This window comes from Hemitrygon akajei, chromosome 20, assembly GCF_048418815.1.
Source record: "Hemitrygon akajei chromosome 20, sHemAka1.3, whole genome shotgun sequence".
NCBI classification, from domain to species: Eukaryota; Metazoa; Chordata; class Chondrichthyes; order Myliobatiformes; family Dasyatidae; genus Hemitrygon; species Hemitrygon akajei.
In genome coordinates this window covers 38,599,500-38,625,444 of record NC_133143.1, presented here as the reverse complement: position 1 = coordinate 38,625,444, position 25,945 = coordinate 38,599,500, and the positions used below count along the sequence as shown (strand labels likewise).

The following is a 25,945-nucleotide window of genomic DNA, read 5'->3' as shown; positions in this document are numbered from 1 at the left end:
TAACGTTCGACATGCCATCGTATAATCAGATGTTTGATAAGGATGTCTGATCCAAAGCAGTACTCTGGCAAACACAGCATCCTCGCCATTTCTGACATTCCTGTTGCTGATGCCATAAAACCATAGCTAAACATAATCAGAGGTGCATGAAATATAAAACCTGAATATTAAGTGATGTGAAATCAATAGACTCTGATAAAACAGCAGCTGATCTCCAAGGAAGTCGTAGTTGTAAAGTTACTATCTCTCCACTATGTCTGGAATTTAAGGACACTTCTTTGAAGTGTTTTTTAAAATTTATTGAGATAAAACATAGAGTAGGCCCTTGCGGACTCACTGCCCCGCAACCCCTGTTCTAACCCTAACCTAAATCATGAGCGAATTTCCAATGACCAATTAACCCACCAACCGATAGTCTCTGGGCTGTGCGAGGAAACCCACACGGTCACAGGGAGAATGTGCAAACTCCTCACAGCAGCAGGAAGTCTTAGAACATTTCTGCTATGATGAAAACTAGCTAGAATTACAAATTAATTGAATGCCTAGGTGGCATAATGATGAATGCTGTGGGGTAGATGGCATATGATTTGAGATAAAATGTCAACTCCAATTAAGGTGTGACTAAAACATCTATTTAAAATAACTTTTTGTTGATTGGAATTCTCAGGGAGAATTGTGATATTAAATATTCTTTCATTAACAATATTGAAAGATTGCATGCATCTCTTAGCTGTAACAGGTGGATAAGAAAATATAAGTATGCAACAATGACACAGTTATAAGCTTCTCTGAGATCATTCAACAGTTGGATAAAAATGTACTGAATGCTTCCAAAACTTGTCTCCAAATTGTAAGCATTTGTTTGGAGGGAAGAATCAACTAACAAGGAACAGCTTGCACCATTAATGGGAGAATAGTGGTAAGTTAGTAATTTTAAAATTTAGGCACAGGGAGCCACGAAATATCAGACTGAGATGTGAAATGGATGATGATAGCTAGAACAGAAGCTGACCACATTTGGATGACTTCAAGCTTAAATGGAATAGAACTAGGAATGTCAGCAGGAGTGGAATGTCAACCCTAAAGGTAACAAAGGCACAAGAATGGTTACTTTATCAGATACACTGAAGCAGGAGGAGTGTCATATGATGTCGCACAAAAGTGAAGACAAGATTGTCTTGGTGCTCAAAATTTGAGCTCCCAACATGAAGCCAGGGCTGTAAACAACCTGGCTCATTTTCTAAAAGACACCAAAGATGGATGGAACTTAAATTAAGGAGAAGATTTCACTAAAACACAAGCTTGCTTTTTTTTATGCTGAGTTGACCAAAATTTCTACTCCATGGAGATGTTTATACAAGAAAATCTAGAACTCAGAAAGCAGATGTTATTCTGCTGATCTGCTCAAACCTATACAAGACAACAAAGGGAAACAAAAAAATGGAGGAACTCAGCACCTATGGAGGGAAATAAACAATCAACATTTCGGTCCGAGACCTTTCATGAGGAGTCCCAAACTATTATCCCGTCCAAAAAAAAAAAGAACCGATCTCGAGCGTATAAATAGCTACACAGTTGTATTTCTGATGATGCTCAGAAGTAGTTCAAGCACACACAGTTCACAGTAACATCAGAACCAGAGATATCCTCTCCAGACAAACTCATTGCCATCCTGAGTACTGAAATGCTGAACAAAACATTGTTATAAATCCAATGATATATGTTTTTAATGCAAATTAAAACTAATGTGCTCTCTCCCAGGGCTGAAAGCCTGTTTCTGTGCTGTAGTGCCCTATGGCTCTATGATAAAGGTTCTTTCATCTGAAATGTTAATATTTCACTTTCTAGAAATGCTGCCTAACTTGCTGTGTATCTCCAACATTTTCATTTGAACTAAATAACTTGTTTATTTGGAAAGGTATCTTTTCTGCGTTTAAAAATCAGTCATTTTTTTAAAAATCAAAGTCAACAAGAACTCATTACTTGATTACTTCTATTTTGTGTGCGCATGCGAGATAGTGTGATAGAGAGAAAGCAAAGAGGGGAATGATCAAAAAAGATGAGACCTATGTAAGATAACTTCAGTTGACACCACCTGCAGTGTCTGAGTATGTTATGACTCTGTTTTATAAACCTCACAGTGGAACCAAATGATTATTATTTGTACTGTTGAAACTTCAATGGAAGAGGCAACAGCCCCTGGGAATTAATAATAAGACAGGTAGAAGGCAACTTAATGTAGGGGATTGCTTCACATTTCCTAACTGTGCCATTAATTGGATCTCAATATTATAGTGTGGATGATCAAACTACTACAATAGCTTCAAAGGTTGATATTGAAATCATGTTATGGAACCTTTTTACCAAATTTGACATTTTTTCCCTTATAAACAAAGATGAAGATGTGGTTAAAATATTTAAAATGATATCAGCAGATGCTGAAATGTTTTTCCTGCAAGACATTCTAAGAGGTAAAGAGAGATTACAGTAGCAGAGCTCACGAGTATAGCTCTTTCACGGTGTGTGAAACCCAATGACAAAGGTCTCTTGCCAAAACTATCGGGCCAGAGTGATAACTTACCACTCAGTGAAGCTGCAATATTTCCAACATAGGATATACTTAGAAATAAACTGTGTATTTCCTTTAGAGAGACAGTGGGAATACATTGCATTGCTATGCTTACCTCTCAGTATGTAATTCTGGTAGTTCTGATCTGCTTCTGCTCCAACTTTTATCAAACATGTCAGACCCTCAGCAACGACAAACTCATGAACCAAATCTTTGTCGTCCTAATGGAATTAGGAAACAACAAGATTAAAAATGATAAACATATTATTTGCGTAAACACAATCAGAAATAATTGTATTTTTTTCCTTCTGCTAAATAATGAAACTACTTTCTCTAGCAGAACCAAAGAGAATTTCTCCCTATATTGCCACAATATATATTCCTTAGACACTTGTTTTAGACATAGTTTCTCAGTCGTATTTTAAACTCACTCAGCTTTTAAATTAGATGATAAGAACTCATTACTTTTTCTGTCACACTGTCTATGTTGGGGGAAGAAGGTGAAGATCTGTGTACAAGAATGTCAGCCCAAGGAAGCTCAGTGTGAAAAATTTTTCCCTCATCTATATTGACTCTAAGCATCCAAACATGGGACTGTAGAAGCATCAAATATATTTTGCCATAGCAACTAGGGGAAAAGTTTTCTACCTCACTGAAACAAGTAACTTATAATGTGAAATTTCACTGGTCTACATCCAATCTAATATGTATGCACTTTCAAGAAAATACCAAAAGCAAAGAATCAAATTTAGAGATTAAAAAGAAAACAGCTATTTTGGGCATAAGAGGCATGTGTACCTAAATTCAGGTGTAAATGATTGAATTTGTAATGAGTAGTAATTAGTGCTGATTATTTCCCGATTAAATTTCAAAGTAAACTTCTGATGAAAGTACATACATTTCATTATATACTACCCCGAGGTGTTTTCTTGCAGGCATTCACAGTAAATACAAAGAAACACAATCAATGATTTTAAAAAATGCACACAGCAAAGACAGATAAACAACCCATGCACAAAAGGCAATAAATTGTGCAAATACAAAAAAGAGGGAATAATAATAACTTATAATTATTAAATGGATAAGAAATATTGGGTATGCGAGTAGTAGCGTTCTTGAAAGTGAGTCCATAGGTTGTGGAATCAGTTCAGTGTTGGGGGGGGGGGCTGACGTTATCCACTCTGATCCAAGAGCCTGATGGCTGAGGGGTAGTAACTGCTCCTGATCCTGCTGATACAGGACCCAAGGCTCTTGGTGTCAGCAATGAGAAGAGAGCATGGTGGGGTTCCTTGATGATGAATTAACTCCAATTCCAACACTTTCCCATTAAAGGAGCATCCAAGGCAATTGTGTCCTGCTGCCAGGTGAAAATAGCATTCCAATTCTAGAAATAACCATTCACATTCCATATTATTCTTCTCATATTTGGGAAACTTTCCTATTCCTTTCTTTTTTAATCTGATGCCCTGCATTTTCTTCTCTTGGAGATATCTTTCTGGTCTTTTCAGTACTATGGCATGGAATATCAGCTGGAATATTACACACTTACTACATTTACATCACATAAACCATCCATCACATTCCAGGTGGTGGAGAATAAAAAAACACCACTCTAAATATGGATGTTCTTAACTCGTACCTCACTGCAAAATTTTTTTTTAGCTTGCCCGGAATTGATTAGAGTGGCAATTTTATGCCAAAGGATTACTAAAATATCAACTAGCAACCAACTCAAAAGGGTCCAGAATGTAAGCAATGCAGGTTTTCAACATTCAATCCTATTCTCAGACTGAACTGATACACCTTAATAAGCTTTTATTCACTTGAGTTTTTCCAAGTGTGGTAACACTCAGTTCTGCTTAACAACTCAGCTCAAACTCCATTTGATCACCTGTGCCATAATATTCCTGAATAATTGAGCAATAAAACTGTTACAAAATACATCCTTGTAATTTTGATTTTGAAATTATCATAACATTATATTCTAGGAAAGTATTGACCCAGTTTTAAACTGCGCATAGGCTCATGTTAACAAGTGTATGAATATCTAATTCATTCCTGGACATTAGAAATAGTAAGATATCAATGACAAATTGCACCAACTTAGGAAGCTAATTTTAATTTTTTTTGGATTTTTTTTTTTTACTTCATTAGCAAGATTCAGCCGGATTTGGGAACAGCTTCTTTCCAACTGTGGTAAGACTGCTAAATGGATCCTGACCCGGACCTGGGCCGTACCTTCCAAATATCCGGACCTGTCTCTCGTTTTTTTTTGCACTACCTAACCTTACTTTCCCTTTTCTATTTTTTATTTATTTTAATTTATGATTTATAATTTAAACTTTTATTATATTTACTATTGATTTGTACTCCGAGGAGCACGACACAGAATCAAATATCGCTGTGATGATTGTACGCTCTAGTATCAATAGTTTGGGGACAATAAAGTAATAAAGAAAAGACTCTTGTATTGCTCATGTTAGATAAACCATATAGATGGGCAACTGATGTAGGCTCAGCCATGTACCTTGAGGCAGCTGGACAAGCAGGCCAGAGACAAACTCAATGCATGCTTCTTTTCCCTCTCAGATCAAGGCATTGCCCTTCAAAATCACAAAATGTGTACACGTCATAAGACTTCCAAATTAATTTGCTGTTTACTTGAAGATAAGTAGGAGGGCAGGTAGTGTTGAGGAAACAGGGAGGCTGTAGAAAGGCAGACAGATAGGAAGAATTGGCAAAGAGGCAGATGGAATACGGAGTCGGGAAGCATATGATGGTGCACTTTGGAAGAAGGAACAAAAGCATAGACCATTTTCCAAATGGGCATAATATTTAAAAATCAGAGGTGCAAAGGGACTTAGGAGTCCTTATGCAATATCCCTTAAAGGTTAATGGGATCCAGCTAAGAACCACCTTCCTGATAATACTTGTACATCTTTGTGTTAAGTAATTAATAGCTTGACATAAATAAATACCATTTCTGTCTTTAATCCTAAATACTATAGTCCATTTAACATTTTAGTTCAAATGCAAGTTCTCCGATTCAAAGAATTGATTAACTAAGGGAGAATGCAGTTGCACTGGAAAATTATCATCATCAATGTTCATGGACAAATGCACACAACTTTCTTCAATAGGAAAGAGTCCTGATGAAGAGTTTCTGCCCTGAACATTGACTACATAATTTCCTCCATAATTCATGCCTGTCCTGCTGAGTGCCTCTAGTATTTTGGTCTAGATTTCCAGCATATGCATACTGTAATCTCATGTTTACTGCCTTCTTCAATTTGGTTTAGAATAAACTTTCAGAAGGAAATACATCTTCGAGGGATTATAAACTATCTACTCAACCACTGTATCATAAACCACATGACAAATAAGTGAGATGCACTGATTTTCATTTCTTTTTGGATGCATCTAGGGGGAGAAAAAACTGACAGAACTCCCAACATGCCGAAACATTAATCTTTCTGTTCTGGGGATCTCCAGGAATTCACTCATATTTTATTTGCTCCCAGTAGTTACGTTAAAAAAAATTATGTAGCACTGGCCTCACCTAAACTATGAAAATAATTGCTTGTAGTTTCAAAGATTCCAGGTAGTCAAAAAGAAAACTGCACTACCACCAAAAGCTATTCTCCATCTGGAATAGGGACACATTTTAGTTCAACATCAAATATCAAATCTTAAGCTGGTCTTTGCTGGCGAAGGCATCAGTTATTGCCTGTCATTAGTTATGAACAAAACGGCATTAATAAACCTGCTTGAATTGCTCACTCCCTCAAACACCTCACTGTCACTGATTCTGACACAGCTTGTACAACTACCAGAACTAAATAAATATAAGTAGAAAAATAAATGTGCTCTAGCTACATTTTTAAGAGGCACAAAATTATCTTCGATTTCTATCACAAAATTTATTCCCCAACCACTGATGGCTGAGATTGATCCAAACTGCTCATAACCTCACCATCCCACCTGAACCAAAGGTGTCCCTTTCACCAATCATCCACTCCATCACCAAAATCTGCAAGCTATTTCCATCCCCCCAACCCAAATTCTGCTCACCTGCAATTTTACCCAGACTTGATCATCCCTATGCTTTCCTGCTCAACATCTCACCTTCCAATTGACAAAAAAGTTAGACACGTCCAAAATCCTGCTGCCCAATTCCTAAGCTGAATCATCCCATTCAACCTTTTGAAATCTCAAAGTCATATTTACTATCAAAGCATACATTACCATGTACCACATTAAAATTCATTTTCTTGCAAGCATTTATAGGAAAAGAAACAAATTCATCAGAATTTATTAAAAGCCATACATAAACAAAGAGTGGCAAACAACCAATGTGCAAAAGACAAACTGACTAAAGTTAACCGTTTCCATGAAAAAGTGTATTAAAATAATTTTGCATCCTCTCAGTTTCTTTACTGAGTTTTTCTTTAATATTTCAAAAAAACTTTTGCAAAATTTATCTGAAACTTAGAAGAATTTAGAACCTTATTTAGAGAGACAGTTATATAGGTTAAGAAAAGTCATTAGTACAATCAATTTGATGCTTATTGAATGTCCCTGTGCTGGTGGTTGGATTCTTTTTGAATAATAAAGGGGAGAATACTGCAGGTAAATAAAACTGATAGATGTCAATGTCAATTTTCACTTGGGGATAACTTAAAAACCCAGCTGGAAATGCCGTCGCCAGATAGTTAAAACAGGTAATGACATCAAACTTCTCCAAACCTGTGTCATCTCAAGTTGTGGAAAGGCAGATAGTTTATTGTCTCCTTTGACCTTTGACTGTATTGGTCCCTTTGAGCATTGAAAAAAATCAGCTCTTTAAATCTGATTTTAAGCTTTTAAACATCTGCCGGACTTGTTTGGATTAATCAAACTCCCTTAAGATCTTTTTTAAACCAAGCCTAGAATTATTGATTAATCCCTGGTGAGAAAAATAATATGGTTTTACATTGGCTTATTAGCAATAGAGGCTCTGAGCATTTGCCCATTAACATTGCCAATCATTTCCAGGTTTTATTCCATAAATAAATACTGATTTGATGGATGGATGGATCCCAGCACTCACTCGACTGATGGAATGAAGTGGAACGGAGTATATTTTCATGGATGCTACAGGTCCCAATAATATTCTTGACATGGCTACATAATCCAAATAGGTTCAAAATATATTAATTATCAAGAGTACATATATGTCACCACATACATCCCTGAAATTCACTTTTCTGCAGGCATACTCAGAATAGTAAATATGAATCAATGAAAGATCAAGTAGAATGCAGAAGACAACCAAACTGAGCAAATGCAAGTACAATTTAATAGCAATAAGTAATGAGAACATGAAATAACAAGATAAAGAGTCCTTAAAATCAGATTATTGGTTGTGGGCACTTCTCAATGGATGGGCAAGTGATTGTAATTATCCCCTTTTGTTCAACAGCCTGATAGATGAGGGGTAGTACCTGTTCTTAAGCCTGGTGGTATGAGTCCTGCGGCACTTGAACCTTCTACCTGATGGTGGCAGCAAGAAAAGTACATGGTCTGGGTGGTGGGGATCTCTGACGATGGATGCTGCTTGCCTATGATAGCATTTCATGGAGATGTGCTCAATGGTTGGGAGGGCTTTACCCACGATGTACTGGCTTGAATTTACCACCTTTTGTCAGATTTTCCATTCAAAGGCATCTGCGTTTCCATACCAAGCTGTGATGCAGTCAGTCAATACACACATCTATGGACATTTCTCAAGAGCTTTTGATGTCACGCCAAATCTCTGGAGACTCCAAAGTAGAGATGCTGTTGTTCTTTCTTCACAATTACATTCCGGGTCCAGGACAGGTCATCTGAAATATCAAGTTGCTGACCATTTCCACCTCTGGTCCTCCAATAAGGACTGGCTCATAGACCTTTGGTTTAAAGGATTAAATGCAGTTGAGGGTAAAAACTGGACCTGGTCTCCTGCAGTTACAAAACAAGTTTTCAGAGGGCAGTAACATCTGCTATTTAAGCCCATCTGCCACATGGAACTGAGACCACAGCAAGCTAACTTCAATTATTTAATGTTTGCTCATTACAACAAAGCAGAAGGCCAATAAGCTCATCAGGACCATACTCGGTGTGAGCAGAGGAATCCCTTTAATTCCATTCCCCTTCTTCAGAAACACATATATTGTCACTCATATGCCTTTCCACTCCCCTTTGCTTCTTTTGCCACTTGCGGCAAGGGGTACTTTACAATGGTCAATTATCCAACCAGAATTTCTTTGGGACGTGACAGGGAAATGAAGCAGCTGATAGAATAACCACAACAGAGTCTGGGTTCTGGGAGCTGTGAATGAAGCAGCAACAATGACTGCTGTGTCACTATGCTACCCATTTCATTACCAAAAGCACAGAAAAGTTCAATGCAAAATGAGGGAACCTATCATGACACATAAATAATTTATTTTGAGTAACAGATGATTTGCAATTCGACACATGGTACCACTGGCCCATCAAGCCTGCACTGGCCATCAATCACCCATTTACTTACCCAATTCCAACATACTCTCCCTATTCTATTACCTCACGTGTCGCTGAAAATTTCACCCTTGCCTTTGTCCTCAAGTTTACTATTGCACCACATCCCTGTCTAACTGACCTTCCTCAAATACAATGAGTGCAAATTTACCAGTATCCAAAATTCTGTTGCCCATGAAATGCCTAATACCAAGTTCTGTCTAGTCTGTGTCTGCATGTCTGTGCCCGTCTGCATCTGCCTGCATGACTGTGTCTGTCTGCTGTCTGTCTGCCTGCTTGTGTGAAGCTGCACTCTAGCAATATACATACTGTAGCAAACTTCAAGTTGCCAAAAGCTACAAAAATCCATGTTTGTATTTCAGTGAAATTGTCATGAATAGATGTACATTATTATTCCCCTCCACCTCCATCGACCACCAAAACAATGAACATATAAATTTCTACTGTATTCACAGCTCTTCTCCACTTACATTCTTAGATCAGCAGGGAAAGGACGGGGTGAGGAATTCTAGTTGTGATAAAGGGTCCCAGCCTGAAATGCTAACTATTAATTCTCCTCCATGGATGCACCCTGAACTGCTGAGTTCCTCCAGCATTTCTGCAGAATCTTCCTCGAAGATCCTTCATGTAACTCAGTCCATCTTCATCCCAAAACCTCTCAACTCTGTGTTTGCTTTCCCAACACCTCTGAAGTATGTTTGGCAATGGTGCTACATAAAAATTGCATGTTAATATTACTCAAATCTGACCTGAATGATTTAGTTTTACTAATAATATATTGCTCCTGTTTCATAGCTTTGTGAGAAACTCTCAGAATATTTGTTGGCAACATCACATGAAACATGTTTACATCATACAAATCATTGATAATCTCTGTTACTAATTTCAATTCCATCCAACAAAAGGAAAATACATTTTATCTTTATCACAGCATTGGCTTATCTTTCATTCAGCTCTTGGCCCAACTTGTCTGGACAAGGGTGCCCTGCGCTTCCAGGGAACTTATAACATGCCATTCTGTGGGTCGGGCTTGAAACAAAAAATTCAAGGGGAATGAATTGTTCAACAGTTGCAAACTCAATGCATAGTTGTATGAAGTAAATCCAGCCAACTCTTGACCAGTTAATTTGACTGAACAATAAATAACTCAAATCCTGTTATTGTGTGTGGTTAAATTAGGCCAGTTTTCCTTTCTGGATATTATAGTAATTACATAACTAGACTGAAGATGGCATCACACAGTATTTAGATACGCTGTGAATTTTGTTGTTTTGCAGCAGCAGTACATGCAAAACATTAACTTTACTAAAAATTACAAAACTAAATAAAATAATGCATAGAGGAATAACAAGCTAATGCTCAAAGGATCATGGACCATCCATAATCTCATGGAGAAAGGAAGAAGCTGGTTCTAAAATGTTCAGTCCAAGTCTTCAGGCTCCTTTACCTCTTCCGTGATGGTAGTACCAAGAAGAGGGTACATCTCAGATGGCAAGAGTCATAAATAAAGGTGCTGGAGACACCATCTCTTGATGATATCCTCAATTTTCTGCAAGTGTATGGAACATCTGCATGAAAGTCGGTGTGATGCTGGCTATGCACTACGATGCTGGTACATTTCAAGATGTCTGACCTCTAGATTATACAGTACATTACACATGCAGTCTCACCAAGTCTCCTTAGACAACACCTTCCAAAACCACACCTCTACCAGCTAGACTCCCAACATTTTTATTAATACACTGGACCGATATCATTAATAATAGTTGTGTGGATGGCAGGTTGGGAACCTGATGCACCATCAATAACTCACGCCGAGACTTAGGAAGTGAGATATCGGCTTTTATTGACTGAAGGACAACTACATCCTGGGAAAATGAGGGAGAGCAGCAGGCCACAGTCGCCTTTATACAGGGGTCTGTGGGAGGAGCCACAGGGGCAGTCAGCAGGGTCTTGGGAGGAGCCACAGGAGCAGTCAGACAGGTATATCTAGTTCACCACAGAACCCCTAAGCTAGAGTGCAAGGACAGCAAAAGCATCAGAACACCACCACTTGGTAGTTACCCTCCAAGCCACACACTACCCTGATGTAGGAATATATTGCTGATCCTCCACTGTTGCTGGATCAAAATCCGGGAAGTTTTACCTTAACAGCAGAATGGGTATACTGACACCCAAAGTATGAGAGCATTTGAAAGGGTATGCTCATTACCACTTTTTCCAAGGGCATCTGGGGAAGGGTAACTAAATGCTGGCTCAGCCTGTGAATCCCACATCCTTTAAATTTTTTTCCTTTAAATAAGCATTGTTGGACTGGGATACAGGAACATGGAGGTTGTAAAGCTTGGCTGCCACTAAGCATGTTATTCAATGCTGGTCTTTGACATCAACAGTAATGTTATTGATTATGGAAGAAACACTCATGTACACATAGGTACCATTCATTTTAACATCAGATTAATCCAGTTAAGGCTTGCCTTAAGCAACTTAACTGTTTTGGTTTTAAACAAAAAGTTTGATAAGCTAATAAACCCCCTTTTTTTTTTAAGAAGCTACAGCAGGAAAGCAGCATCCATCATCAAGGACCCCCACCATCCAGGGCAAGTTCGCTTCTCAGTGCTGCCATCAGGAAGGAGCTACAGAAGTATCTTGACTTGCATCACCATGTTCAGGAACAGTTATTAACCCTCAACCATGAGGCTCTTGAACCAGATGGAACAACTTCACTCACCCCATCATTGAAAAGTTCCCACAGCTAACAGATTCACTTTCAAGGACTATACATCTTATGTTCTCAATATTTGTTTGTTCATTTTTCTAGATAAATTATTTTATTTTTCATATTGGTTGTCCATTTCATTATATGATGTTTTTATTTGATTTATGGTTTCTTTGTATTTACTGTGAATACCCTCAAGAAAATAAATCTCATGGGTGTATAAGGTGACATACAGTGTATGTACTTCAATAACAAAATTTACTTTAAACTTTTAACTTAAAAAAAAATCTACTGAGGTCTATCAAGCACACCTTAAACCTTTGAATGAAAATCTTGGGCTGAGGTATATATATATTACACCTGGAATAGTTTTTCCTGTTAGAGATCAACATGTACAAATGTACTTTGGGACATTGGAAATTTGCAGGCTTTCTGTTCACTATTATTCTTTTGTGGACTTGAATGGATCAAAATGTTCTGAGCTTAGAACTTATATTTCAAACTGTTCTTCTGTAGATTCAATTTCATCAATTTATGAGATTCGATTTCCAAGAAGTTTCAAATATTGTGCAATCTTCAGTGACCATCCACCATCCATTGATGAAGCAGCTGTCCCATCATGAAATGATTGTTCTCCAACATCCGCAAACCAGCTGCCTTTGTTCTGGAAAAGCTCCGGCCAGAAGAACTCTCCCTCCCCGCCTCCACTCCCATCCCATTTTCAGTTGCCTTCAAGTTTACTAGAGCACCTCAATCCTACATTGTCAAAAGATCCAATGATATGATTCTTAACTTTAAAATTTACGTCTATTCCATATCAAAATGCAAGCTACATCAAGTCATCCTGCCAAAGCTAAATTTATCCTTCATAAAATCAGGCCTGTACTTTCACATCCATTGCAAATGTGAAATATGATTAAAATAATGCACTCCCATACTTTTTTTTCATGTTTAGACCTCAATCATCCTATTTTCTACAGTGACTTCATGCCATATGCATGCATTGTCTACCTAGTGTTCTTTCATTCCTTGTTGATGGAGATGAAGCAAACAGCCTTGATCCTTTCAAACAAAATCTCCTTTGAGCCAATTAATTACTTCTACTCAGTCAGTCTTGGGAATATTTGTTTATGTTTCTTTGCCCTGTTTGTTACAGCTGTAAATCCACTCTAGACCTGTGACTGTCACAAATGCATCAATCCCTTCCCTCGGGGACATTAATTGTCTCTAGCAGTAACCTCATCAGGCCATCTTTGCACTCCATTGTTTGACAGAAATTGCTGTTTTAACCTAACATCACTTCTCTCAAACATGGACTCCACATGCACTACTATCCATATTCCCTCCAAACTATAAGCTTTTTTTTCATTTCATATCACTACTTAAAATACATAAACCAAAATATTAATTTTCTAGTCCTGTCTCAGGTCATGTCACCATCACATATGCTGGATAGTATCCTTTCATTGACAATCAATGCCTTGTCTTCTCTATTCTTCAGAGACTGATTTACAAACAAAATCAATCCTGACCATCATTTCTTTTCCAAATATTATGTTTCATTCGATTGCAGCAATATTTTTCTCTTTCCTCTTTTGGGCCTCTTTAACTTGATTTTTCTTCTACTTCAAATTCAACTTTTATTAATATTGTTCTTCAAATAAAGAAATATTCATTTAATATTGTCAAAACTCTCCACATATCCTCCTACAAAAGGCATCATATTTAGTCCAAGTGCATAACCGGTCTCCTGCACATTCTTTGTTCCAGGTCCTAGTCCAGCTTAAGAACATTATTCTTATTATCTTTGCACTAGACCTGCAACCCAATCCAAGATCCTTCTTCCTTCTGCTGTTTCTGGGAACACCAACAAAGACTTTTATCTCAGTTTCATGTCCACCGTCATTATGATAATCACAGAGAAATGAGGAAATGAGTGACAAGGTGGCTGTGGGGACTACTGAATTTGAAAATGGAACAGCTTTTACAGACTAACAAAGCACTCTGCAGTATGTGGGTCTGTGCAAAATTGATGGGATGTATACAAGGAGTTGTGCCCGACTACTCATTACGTCTAAATGGGTAAGACAAGTAGAATTAGTCTGAGGGCATTCAACCTAGAACATGACTCATTTTGAAAACCAGACTTGGAACAGCTTTAATGTAACAAACTGTCATCAAATAAGATATTACAGAAAGTATCCCTTCCATATAAATAACTCAACAGCAGCTGAATGCCAGAATTTTGAGATATCAGGCAATAATTCCTGCTTGTTCTTTATTCTGAGCTCTGCTGGGTTAACAGTTCATTGTACTACTTACAACTACAATTGCCTTCATTATCTGAAAACCTGCATTATAATTTAAATTCTACAAAGAAAATTCAGGTTCCTGTAATCTTCATCTTGGTTTCTTTTGTTATTGTTGGATGCAAAGGAAAAATACACTAGGAAATTACATGAATAAGAATAGAGGATAGCTGCTCAAATAATTTATCACTATTAAGTGAGTGAAGCCCATTCAAAGGGCCAAGGAAAATTTGTATAATTTAAAGCTCCTATAGGCAATACCTGAATGAAGACACTATTAAATATTTATGCCAGGAATATTCCACTGACACAAATACGTGTCAGCAGGTTTGCAGCACAGGCAGTAAAAGGTTATTCAAGATACTTTAACAATTCTGTAATGCAAAAACAAATGAACTGATGCTAGCAATTAACATTTTTTTTAAATTAAGGGAATCAAGGTGTGAGTACACCACAAAGTGCAATGCTGAGGGAAAGTAAAAGCCATACTGAATGATAAAATAGGCCATAAATGGCCTATTGCAGATGAGGTTCTTCAACAAACATAGCATTATATTCCAATTACTATAGTTGATGGGGTAAGAAAGAAGAGAATAAAGTGTGATAGGCTGACTGGACTTTCTAATCTCTAAGTATCATAATCTTATGTCTGTGAGAGATGCCAAGCTGTACATCATAGATCACGAACTCCCTTCCTGATAATAAAACTCATAAAAAAGGCTTTGAAAAGTATCTCACTGCATAGCATACCACACGATTGCCAGCATCCATTAAATACAGTATTTACTGGGGAAAAGTCAACACATTCTAAATTAGCAGGTAAACTCCCCTGGTTTGGAGCAGAAATCAAACACTGATCCTCTAGTATAATAGCTTTTCTTTCAAGATCATCTCTCATTTGTCTGTACAGGCTCCTTTACTAGTTAATCACAAGTCTCACTCAACCACTAATTACATGACACTGATACTTCCTGGATATTAACTACCTTCATTTTAAGAACCAACTTTTCTTTCACAGCCATGCGGCTGTCATTACTGGTCCCAGAAATAAATTAGAAACAAATTTTTCTGTTAGTCACATTTTGATATCTTATCTACATTGCAGGTGCAATGTAGGTCTTCCTCCAAATAAATTCCCTCCTGTTCTGAAAGTACCAATCTTCTCTGGGGAACAGAACTAGTCACCAATAATTTTTCAGTGTTTCTTCTAAGGAGCCACCTGAAACCATAAATATTGAGCAGCAATACAATATTCAACACAGAAAACAGCACAACTTAGACTGAAGGTCACAAATGCTGGAAATACTCGGGGTTCTATGGTAGTAAAAGTAAACATTTCAGGCTGATGACTTAATTATAGCAGCAGTGATGAAAAGTCATCAATCTGAGACATTATTGTCTCTCCTCAGTTGCTGTCTAACCTGCTAAGTCCTTTGTTTTTCAATTTAACCCAAACCTACTCTCATCCACCATAAGTTTGTGCACATTTTTGAGTGGCTTCTCTGACTTTCTGCAAACCAGATTTATGGTCATGGTCGCTTGCATGGGCCCCAGCTGTACCTACCTTTCAATCGGCTGTTTGGAACAGTCTCTGTTTCAAGCCTCTCCGGTAATGCTACCTAACTCTTTCGCTGCTACATCGACAACTGCATTGATGCTGTTTCCTTCACCAATGTTGAGCTCATCAATTTCGTCGATTCTGCACCCAATTTTCAGCCAGCCCTCAAATTTACTTGGTCCATCTCAGATACCTCTTTCTTGATCTGACTCCATCTCCAAAAGCAAATTATCTATGGATATATTTCACAAACCCACTGACAGTTGTCTTGACTATATCTCTTCCCACCCTGTCACTTGCAAAAATGCTATTCCTTCTCTCACTTCTTCTACCTCTGCTGAATCTGTTATCAGAATGAGGCTTTTCATTCAAGGACATCTGAGATGGTCTCTTTATTCAGAAAAAAATGGTTTCCTCTTCACGATTATCAATGCTACCCTCGCCTGCATCTTCACACTGACCCATTCCCACATGCCCTCCTACCTCCCCTTGTCCTCACCTGCCACCTCATGAGACTCAATATCCAGCACATCATTCAGCACAACTTCCACCATCATCTACAGGATACTATAACCAGGCACATCTTCCCCTCGTGACCACTACTCCACCAACTTCCCACAGATCACTCTTCATGCTTCCCTTATCCACTTCTCTCCCCACAAGTCTCCCTCTTGGCATTTCATCCCCATCACTGTGACAAGTACACCAGACCCTACATCTCCACCCTCACCAGCTTTCAAGGCTTTAAATGGTTCTTCCAGGAGAGGTGACACTATCTGAGAATCATTTACTGTATTAGACGCTCTGAGTTTGGCCTCCTCGACATTAGTAAGACCCAATGCAGACTGAGTGACGGCATCGTCAAGCATCTTTGCGTTGTCTGCTGCAACAGCCAGGATCTCTGAGTGGCCACTCATTTCAATTCGATTTCCCACATGCCTGGTCTGTGTGGGTAATCTCCAACCTGAAGGGCCTGCACATCGACTTCTCCAGCTTCTCGTAACAACTCCCCTCTCCCTCTATGTATTCCCCCATACTGGTGGCCCTCTCACACCTTCTCTATTCCTTAACAACCCTCAATCTCCCTCCAGTCCCTATTTATCTCCATTTATTCCACGGTCCACTGTCCTCTCCTCTCCGATACCTTCTTCTGATCTTTACTTCTTTCATCTGTCACCTACCAACTTCTCATATCATCTCCCCTCCCCTATCCGCCCAACTTCCCCTCACCTGATCTCACCCTTTACCTGCCAGCTTGTAGTCCTCCTCCCCCCACCAGCTTCTTGCACTGGATCACCTCCCATTCTTTCCAGTCCAGATGAAGGCTCTCAGCCTGAAATACCAACTGTTATTTCCCTCCATAGATGCTGCCTGACCTGCTGAGTTACTCCAGCAGTTTGTGTGTGCTGCAGTAAATTTCTAGCACATGCAGAATCTCATGTCAATAAGGAACAGTAAACTTGACTTTTTAGCTTTCGTTAATCTAGAGATTACAATAGAGTCAGATTACTGCCCAGATTGAGATCAGCTCATCCTAAACAGGTCAGTAAGGACAGGATATCTCAGATACACAACACACTATTGCAAAACACAAATGATGACTAACCTAAGGGGCAAACACAAGGAAATCTGCAGATGCTGGAAATTCAAACAACAACACACACAAAATGCTGGTGGAACACAGCAGGCCAGGCAGCATCTATAGAGGGAAGCGCTGTCGACGTTTCGGGCCGAGACCCTTTGTCAGGACTAACCAAAAGGAAAGATAGTAAGAGATTTGAAAGTAGTTTAGTCCTGACGAAGGGTCTCGGCCCGAAACGTCGACAGCGCTTCTCCCTATAGATGCAGCCTGGCCTGCTGTGTTCCACCAGCATTTTGTGTGTGTTGTTGATGACTAACCTAGATTACTTTCCTTTCTTAGTCAGTCCGCTTCTTCTCCAGTGTAGTGTGGACAGATGAGACTGGTGAGACCATTGCAGGACTTGCAGGTGAGGTCAGGGGACTGCAATGAGGAAAGCAGACTAGCTGTTTGGGACATACTGTTCTCTTCCCCCATTTGTTCTGGTAAAGAAACTAGAGGTTCTCAATGCCATTCCAAAATCCCCATTTCCATTTTGAACAGTTGGTGGCTAGGATTTCCCATGAACTGGCAGGGACATTACATTTTATTCAGCTGGCTTTGGGGACATAAATTCATTTTTCTGCCCACTAGACAATCTCTTCTTGCAGCATACAGACCATGAGTTTTATGCTGCATTTGAGGTAATGACATTAAAATATTTTTCCTCAAACAACCAAGGGCTGAGCTGACATACTGAATGAAGTTATGAATTTCAACAATGATATCTGCTTTCAATGACACGAGGGAGAGGAAAACAAACATGCATTTCAGGATTTTGTTACGGAAGTTCATTCTCAGAGAATAAACTTTTTTTTCCAGGACCATTTTCTTTAACACTTCAATAGATGAACCCACAAGTTTCTAAACTTGCACAATCATGATCTCAATGGCTAACATTCAGGTGATCTCCACACTAGCAACGGGTTATGCAAGTTTAAATGTTTCCGATTTAAATTAGCTCCACTCCAGCAGAAAACTTGTTGAAAGGGAGGTGTGTGACTATGGTAAGAATGACTGAGGAAAATATTAGGATGATAATGCAGCTTGCTTGACATAACTCTGCACTGAGAACGGGTCTGTACTAAATCTGTTCCTCAAGAATATGAGTTGTGTACCGTCACATTAGAGTAAAACGATTTGAACTTTTGGAAGCAGCTAAATAGAGGGTGGGCGGTCCAGAGTTCCTCTCAATTGAGTCAACAACTTTATACAGTGACCAACATGAACGTCATAATCATTGTGCCTCGGGATGGATGGGATCATGTCATGATTTGGGGAAAGAGTCCTTCAGACACTGGGAGGAAGCAGTTGAGGACAACCAATGTGATGACTTTCCTATTGCAGGCAGCAGGGAGATCCTTCTGTATTTCTTACATTACGATCTCTTAACTTGAATCCTAGAAAATTATTTTAAAAATATAGCATTTTTAAAGTCGCCTGGCATATTGTCCTCTTTCCTTTTGTCCCGTGCAGGAGACAAATTTCTGAAATTCCCCTCCACTAAGTTTCTAAATTTATAGTAGGGAAACAATCTGCCTCTGAGCCCTTCATATTTTTCAGTTGGCTGGTGAACTTTTTATCTTTATTAATCCAAGGAAATGTTAAGGCTGAATGCAACTGCTTGCCATGGGATAGGCTCAAGTGTGCTCACAGGAAGGAAGCAGTCACAATTGATGAGCTCTTTAAAATGCTCCTTACAGGGGCCTCTGCCAGTCCTTTTTATCCTTGAGAGGTTTACTGCCATTCTAGGATCCTGGTGATGTCCACACATGGTTTGGGTGATACGAAAAATCTGTGAATGTGAGCACATGTCTGTATCTGCATTTTTTTTTCACCTATCTGTTTTTTGGTCAAGATTTTACCACTGGAACTCAGCATTCAAGTTTCTTATCCATTGAGGCATAGATCTTTTCATCCATGGGATATTTAAGTAGATGCTCATTAGCTCTTGCATCTCGGTCATTTTAATCAGATGAATTCTGATATTTTTATTTTGGTAAAAAAATAAGGAAAAAACCTGTTCACAGGTGCCAACAGTGGAGGATTCTAGAAGCTGTAAGCAATTATAGCTCTCAATGTTTGGTGGCTTCTTAGCCACTAAAAACTGTCTTTTTAAGGTCCAGTGGGGACCCCTTGAGACCTCCAACATTGATTTCGTCACATCAGGTGTTATTCCGATATAAAGCAAGAGGCAAGACATAATGATGTATTAGTTGGTATTCTTTTGACACGTGTCTTTTAGCGCACAACATACTTGTGGTCTTCTGGTCAGATGATAACCATCTCATAGATGCCAGGGGTTGGATTTGTTCATTTGTGGCTTTAATCCATTGCTTACATGTCTGAATATATGCATTCATCATCAAAACATGATAATTTTACATTATAGTGAACCGTATGATTCCATATTCCACAGAACAGTGGCCAAGATACCAAGTTAGTTCATTCTTGAGGGAAAAACCCACCTATGAAGGCAGTTCTCCTTATTTGGCCTGCAGTTGTTTATTCACCCCCATGCTCTTTTGAGCTGCCTGTAATAGTTCACATAAAACACTAAATGTCATCATCAAATTGACAACATTTCTGAACTTCTCAGGCATTACAAGACATGACTGCACATCAACGTCAGCTCCGAGTTACTGATCAGTACCAAACTGGATTATCTGCCTCGGCGGGATTTGTCAGAACTAGCCCGTCCACTCTGCCTTTGAGCACGACATCAATTAGTATAAAACTGTACTATATGCGTCTTAGTGAGGTGTCAATCAGCACTAACCTGGAATATCTGCTTGAGAGAAAAAAGGGCTCTTCTGAGTTCCCGGCCACACGAATTGTAGAGTTTTTCTGCAAAACAGGAAAGAGAAGCAATTTCTTTTATTACTGGAAAGTAAACAAGAAGATTAATAACATAGGCTAAGAAAGTGAGTTGCGGTGACAAACCGAAGGGCAGAACAGTTGAGTTTAACTGATGGACATTTTCCCAGATGCATGGTCCTCAAAGACTGCATACCTCACTGAGGCATCAACACAAAGCTTGGCACAGAATACTGCCGTCCTCTTACACAAAAATATTTGTCTTAGTCTGTGCCTGGCTAGATGGCTACATACTAACTGAAAGCTAATATCCCTTATCTTTGGAATTTGTCAGCTGTCATTTGTTTTATAAATCTATCACACATGTGAGGCATTTTTTCCTTCCACTGATCTTAGTCCATAAACACAATACTATAATTAGCCTCAACAAAGAGAAGCCAAAAATACTTCATCTGACGTTGAAAGCCTTAAATGTTTAATTGGAAAATGCACATAAAAATCCAAGAGAACACAAGCTAAGATGCACCTACGCACAACAGGAGTCACTCTATGCCTTTTTACAAGGCCTCGGCCACTTCATATTATGAAGTTGCTGTGGCAAAAGTTAAATACTGAAGATGCTAGAAATTTGAAAATGGTGGAATTTGTCAGTGGGTGAGACAGCCTTTGCAGAGAGAGAAACATCCCACTTTTAGTGAAAGATCACTGACCTGAAAGGTTAGCACCCTCTCTCCTTAGAGGCTAACTGATTAGCTGAGTTTGCAACAGGATCTGTTTTCATTTTTAACTAAATAAATGGAAATGCTTCAAATAACTAACCACATAGCAATTCTTTCCAAACATAGTTCTGTTCAAGGGAAGAAAGCCAAATTTCCAAAAAGAAATGCGATTTCCTCCATTAATGTCATAATATGTCTCCACAAAATCAACTGCTTCTATTTAGAGATAATTTGGGAAAGAATCCCCCAATTTAGTCTGACAGACTTTTGTTACCCCTCAGTGAAAATGAGTTGGTCATATTTTCTTTAAATAAAGGATCCTAAATCACTTGTTTTAGCCTCCATGTAAAATTATGTAATTTACTGTTGAATTAAATCTGATTTCAGGCAGTTAATGTGATGTACTCACTGTAAAAACCTCGTCTCAAGTTACCTTAGATTCTGTAACATTAAATGCACTGCCTAAAGGTATTTGCAATCTTGTAGTAATCGTATTAGCGTCGCGAGACTCCAAGTCATAAAAGCCACTGATGCTAATTGAAGCAAGCAGTTGTAACTTTCAATTGAACCCAGTCCTGTCTGGCACCCCATTATTTACTTCATAAGATGAGGCAGATGACCTCATTGTTGAAAATCTTTTCTAGAGTTAGTTTCACTGTTAAGCTGAAAAAAATGTGAACAGATACTTATATTTACACCGGAGGGAAACTGTCACAAGCCCCAAACCCTCCAAAATTAAAAAATATCAGCTGATCTATGACATAATGATGAATGTATATTCTGCCACTGGACCACCAAAGACGGACCTCCTTTCAAGCAGAAAAGTTATGACTGGATTTTACCAAAAGATCATACTACAGCTAGCAACCAGTCATCTACAGCCCATTATAGCACTGAGAAACTACAAGCTGCACATGCACAAGGGGGACCACAGAACTTGATGTCTGACTCTCTAAAAACATTCCAGCTTATTGAGACCTTTCCATACAAACAAAATAGGTAACGATCAATGGAAAAGAGTAAACAATTGACGTTTCCGGACAAGACCCTTCAACAGGACTGGAAAAAAGAGATGAGAAGTCAGAGCAAGAATGTGGGAAGGAGGAAGAAGTACAAGGTAGTAGGTGATAGGAGAAACTGGGAGAGGGTGAGGCAAAGAGTCAGAAAGGCCATTGGTGAAAGAGATAAAGGGCTGGAAAAGGGGGAATCTGATAAAGAGGACAGAAGGCCATGAAAGAAAGGGAAGGGGGAGGAGCACCAGAGGGAAGTGATGGGCAGGTAAGGGGATAAGTTGAGGGAGGGAAATGGGAATAGGGAACAGTGAGGGGGGGGGGGGCAGGCATTACTGGAAGTTTGAGAAATCAATGTTCATGTCATCAGGTTGGAGGCTACCCGGACAGAATACAAGGTGTTGCTCCTCCAACCTGAGCGTGGCCTCATCGTGGCATTACGATCTTCTGGTAATTCTTTTGCACGCTACTCCACTGAACTCCACTGAACCCTGAGAGGCAGTAAAATCAGGGCCAACTAAAATGACAGGTTGCAATGAATCTGGCATGAATTACAAACCCACAGTGTACTGAAGTTTGCAATGCACTCTTCTCATAAAGAATTAAAAGAAATATGGCAGAATAAGCAAACATCATCTTAAAGGATAATTAGGAATGATGAATACACAGATCACAGAAAGTAAACAGAAACAAGACCGTTCCAAAGAATCATATTTGAGGAGCACTTAGTTGCTCTAAATCAGATGCAACTTCAGCACCTTCATAAAAAATGCCTAGTGTATGCGTTAATATACAAGCAACACCAGCATTTCTTGTGGAACTTTTAAAGACTTTAAACAAATTATCTATTTTTGAAGTGTAACCAGCCTGTTTTAATGCATGCAAGTATTCAGCAGTGACACCAACAATGAAAAGCTTTAACAGTGAGAGTCTACAATGATGCTGACAATAGATTTCAATCGACATAGTCTACATAAACGTTGAATGGTCAGGAAAGTGAGGTCTTAATCTTAGGTTTTCAACAATCAAAAGAAGAAACTTCAAAATTTACAAAAATGTGACATTCTGGGAAACATTTAGAACCACAGACCTCAAGATCTGTTTATAACCAGGATTGTAAATGTAGCATTGCTCTACAATTACATGAAGAACTTTGAATTCACTGTATTATCCACTAAAAATAGCAGACATCTAGAATTAGAAATATCAAATCTGTCCCAATGCAATGTCCTTTCATGGGGTACTGAATTAACACAATCCATTCATTTCACTGTAATGGTCTTGGAAATATATGCAGATTTTGGAAACGGTTACAGTTTACATCTTTTTGAAAGCAGGATTATGAAGTACTGTAAACTGACCTTAACCTATCTGTAACTTCCATAGCGCACCTCATGACACTGAACACCTCACAGCCAGAGTAATCACATCCCTGTCTGTCTCTTTTTTATTCACACACCTTGAAGTGAATTTTAACTTACATACGTCTAGGCTGGGGATAGGAGGAAGCACACGAGGGTTGAAATTCAGTAGGTGCATAATTTAAAATATATGAAATTTGAGCTCAGCACATTTAAAAAGTGCCATAAAGTTATAGAACATTACAACACAGGGAAAAAGCCCTTTGGCACATCTAGTCCATGCCAAATTATTAATCTGTCATTGACCTACCCAGACCATAGACTTCACATCCAAGTACCTATCCAAATTTCTCTTAAATCTTGAAATCAAACCCGAATTCACCACTTCCACTGGAGCTCGCTCCACACACTTACCACACTGAGTGAAGGAATTCCCCCTCATGTTCCCCTTAAACTGCTCACCATTCATCCATAAGATACATAAGATATGTACAGTATAGTAAGATACATAAGATACAGTACAGATATGTACATATATAAGATATGGTATCTTATGGATAGGGGAATCAAGGGATAGGGGGACAAGGCAGGAACCGGGTATTGATAGTAGATGATCAGCCATGATCTCAGAATGGTGGTGCAGACTCGAAGGGCCGAATGGCCTACTTCTGCACCTATTGTCTATTGTCATTCTTAACCCATGAACTCTAGTTGTAGTCTCACTCAACCTCACTGAAAAAAGCCTGCTTGCATTTTACCCATCTGTACCCCTCATAATTTTGTATACCTCCATCAAATATCCCATCTTTCTCCTATAGTCTGGGGAATAAAGTACAAACCTATTAAACTCTTCCCTATAACTCAGGTTCTCAAGTCCTGGCAACAGCCTCGTAAATTTTATCTGTAATCTTTCAATCTTACTGCTAACGTTACTGTGGATGGGTGACCAGAACTAAATACAATATTCTAAATTAGGCCTCACCAACACCTTATACAACTTCAAAATAACATTTCACCTTCTGTCTTCAGTATTTTCATTTCTGAAGGCCAATGCGCCAGAAGCTTTTTTTTTGTGACCCTATCTATTTGTGATTCCACTTTCACTTTGTAGAAGCCAAGTAGCTCTAGGTCCCAGACAGTAGGTTCATCACTTAAAACCTAACAACATTCCTCCTGACCAAGGTGCACAACACTGTACATATAACTCACACATAGCAAAGTTCAAAGTTATTATCAAAGTACATATGTGTCACCATATCCATCCTAGAGATTCATTTTCTTTAGGCATACTCAATAAATCTGGAGAATAATAACCATAACAGAGTCACTGAAAGACTACTCAACTTAGGTGTTCAGACTGCAGACAACAAAAAGAAATAAAAAAAAATTAACAATAAATGTCAGAGAAAGAGCCATTAAGAACGAGCCCATTGGTTATGGGAAATTTCAATGATAGCATGAGTGAAGTTTAGTGAACTTATCCCCTTTGATTCGTGTGCATGATGGTCGATGGGTAGTAACTGTTCCTGAACCTGGTTGTGCAAGTACTGAGGTACCTGTAATTTATTCCTGATAGAAGCAATGAGAAGAGAGCATGTCCTGAGTGGTGGGGGTCCCTGATGAAGGATGCTGTTTTCCTGCAACAGCATTTCATGTAGATGTGCTCAGTGGTTGGGAGGGCTTTACCCACGGTGGACTGGGCCACATCCACGACTTTTTGCAGCATTTTACATCAAGGGTGTTGGTGTTTCCATTCCAGGATGTGATGCAGCCACTCAATATCATCTCCACTACACACCTATAGAGGTTTGTCCAAGTTTTAGATGTCATTCCAAATCTCCGCACTCCTAAGGGAGTACAGTCACTGCTGTGCTTTCTTTGTAATTGCACTTGCTTGCTGGGCCCAGGACTGGGCCTACAAAATAATAACACCTAGGAACATAAATTTACTGACCCTCTTCGCCTCTGATGAGAACTAGCTTATGGACCTCTGGCTTTCTTCGCCTGAAGTCAATAATCTGCTCTTTGGTCTTGCTAACATTGAGTAAGAGGTTGTTGTTATAGCACCACTCAGCCAGATTTTCTATCTCTATTGTAAATGCTGATTCATCGCCACCTTTGATACAGCCTAAGGCATTGGTTTTGTTAACAAACTTGAATATGGTGTTGAATATGGTGTAGAATCCATATTGTATTCAACATCATCAAATCTAAGAGAATATGTGATGCACTGTAGCCAGACAGTCAGAAATACAGAGCAGGGGTTTTAGGCTTACAGCCGTGTGGTGCCCCTATGCTAATGGCAATTATGGAGGAGATATTGTTGCCAATCCAATTTTACTGGGGTCTGTAAGTGAGGAGATCAAAGATCCAATTGCCCAAGGAGGTATTGAGGTCAAGATTTTGGAGCTGATTGATTAGTTTTGAGGGGACGATGGCATTAAATGCTCATCCGTGGTCAATAAAGATCACCCTAATGTATGCATCTTTGCTGGCCAGATATTCCAGGGTTGAGTGAAGAGATGGTGAGACATACCAAAGTAATATTACTACAAATAAATTAACAAATAATGTATACTTATGACATAAGTTTAAAAAGTAATAGAGTTTAAGGCTACTGGCTAGGAGTCATTGTCTAATCAAGCTTGGATGGTGTTTTAAATTATACTTGATCAAACCTCTCCTTCACATGTCCCAATTTCTATGCCCAGGGTCATTTTTTTTT

At 38.8% G+C, this 25,945-nt stretch overlaps 1 protein-coding gene across 14 annotated transcripts in view; it reads right to left on the bottom strand.

The window, feature by feature from the left end:
- Positions 1–25,945, bottom strand: part of fhod3b (formin homology 2 domain containing 3b) — a 524,056-nt gene that overhangs the window by 254,928 nt on the left and 243,183 nt on the right. For all 14 annotated transcript variants that reach the window (XM_073024178.1, XM_073024182.1, XM_073024179.1 and 11 more), the window contains 2 exons: positions 20,093–20,160; positions 2,685–2,790 (listed from right to left, as the gene is read on the bottom strand). In XM_073024178.1, the coding sequence (XP_072880279.1) occupies positions 2,685–2,790; positions 20,093–20,160 (174 nt within the window). The remainder of the gene's footprint in view (positions 1–2,684; positions 2,791–20,092; positions 20,161–25,945) is intronic.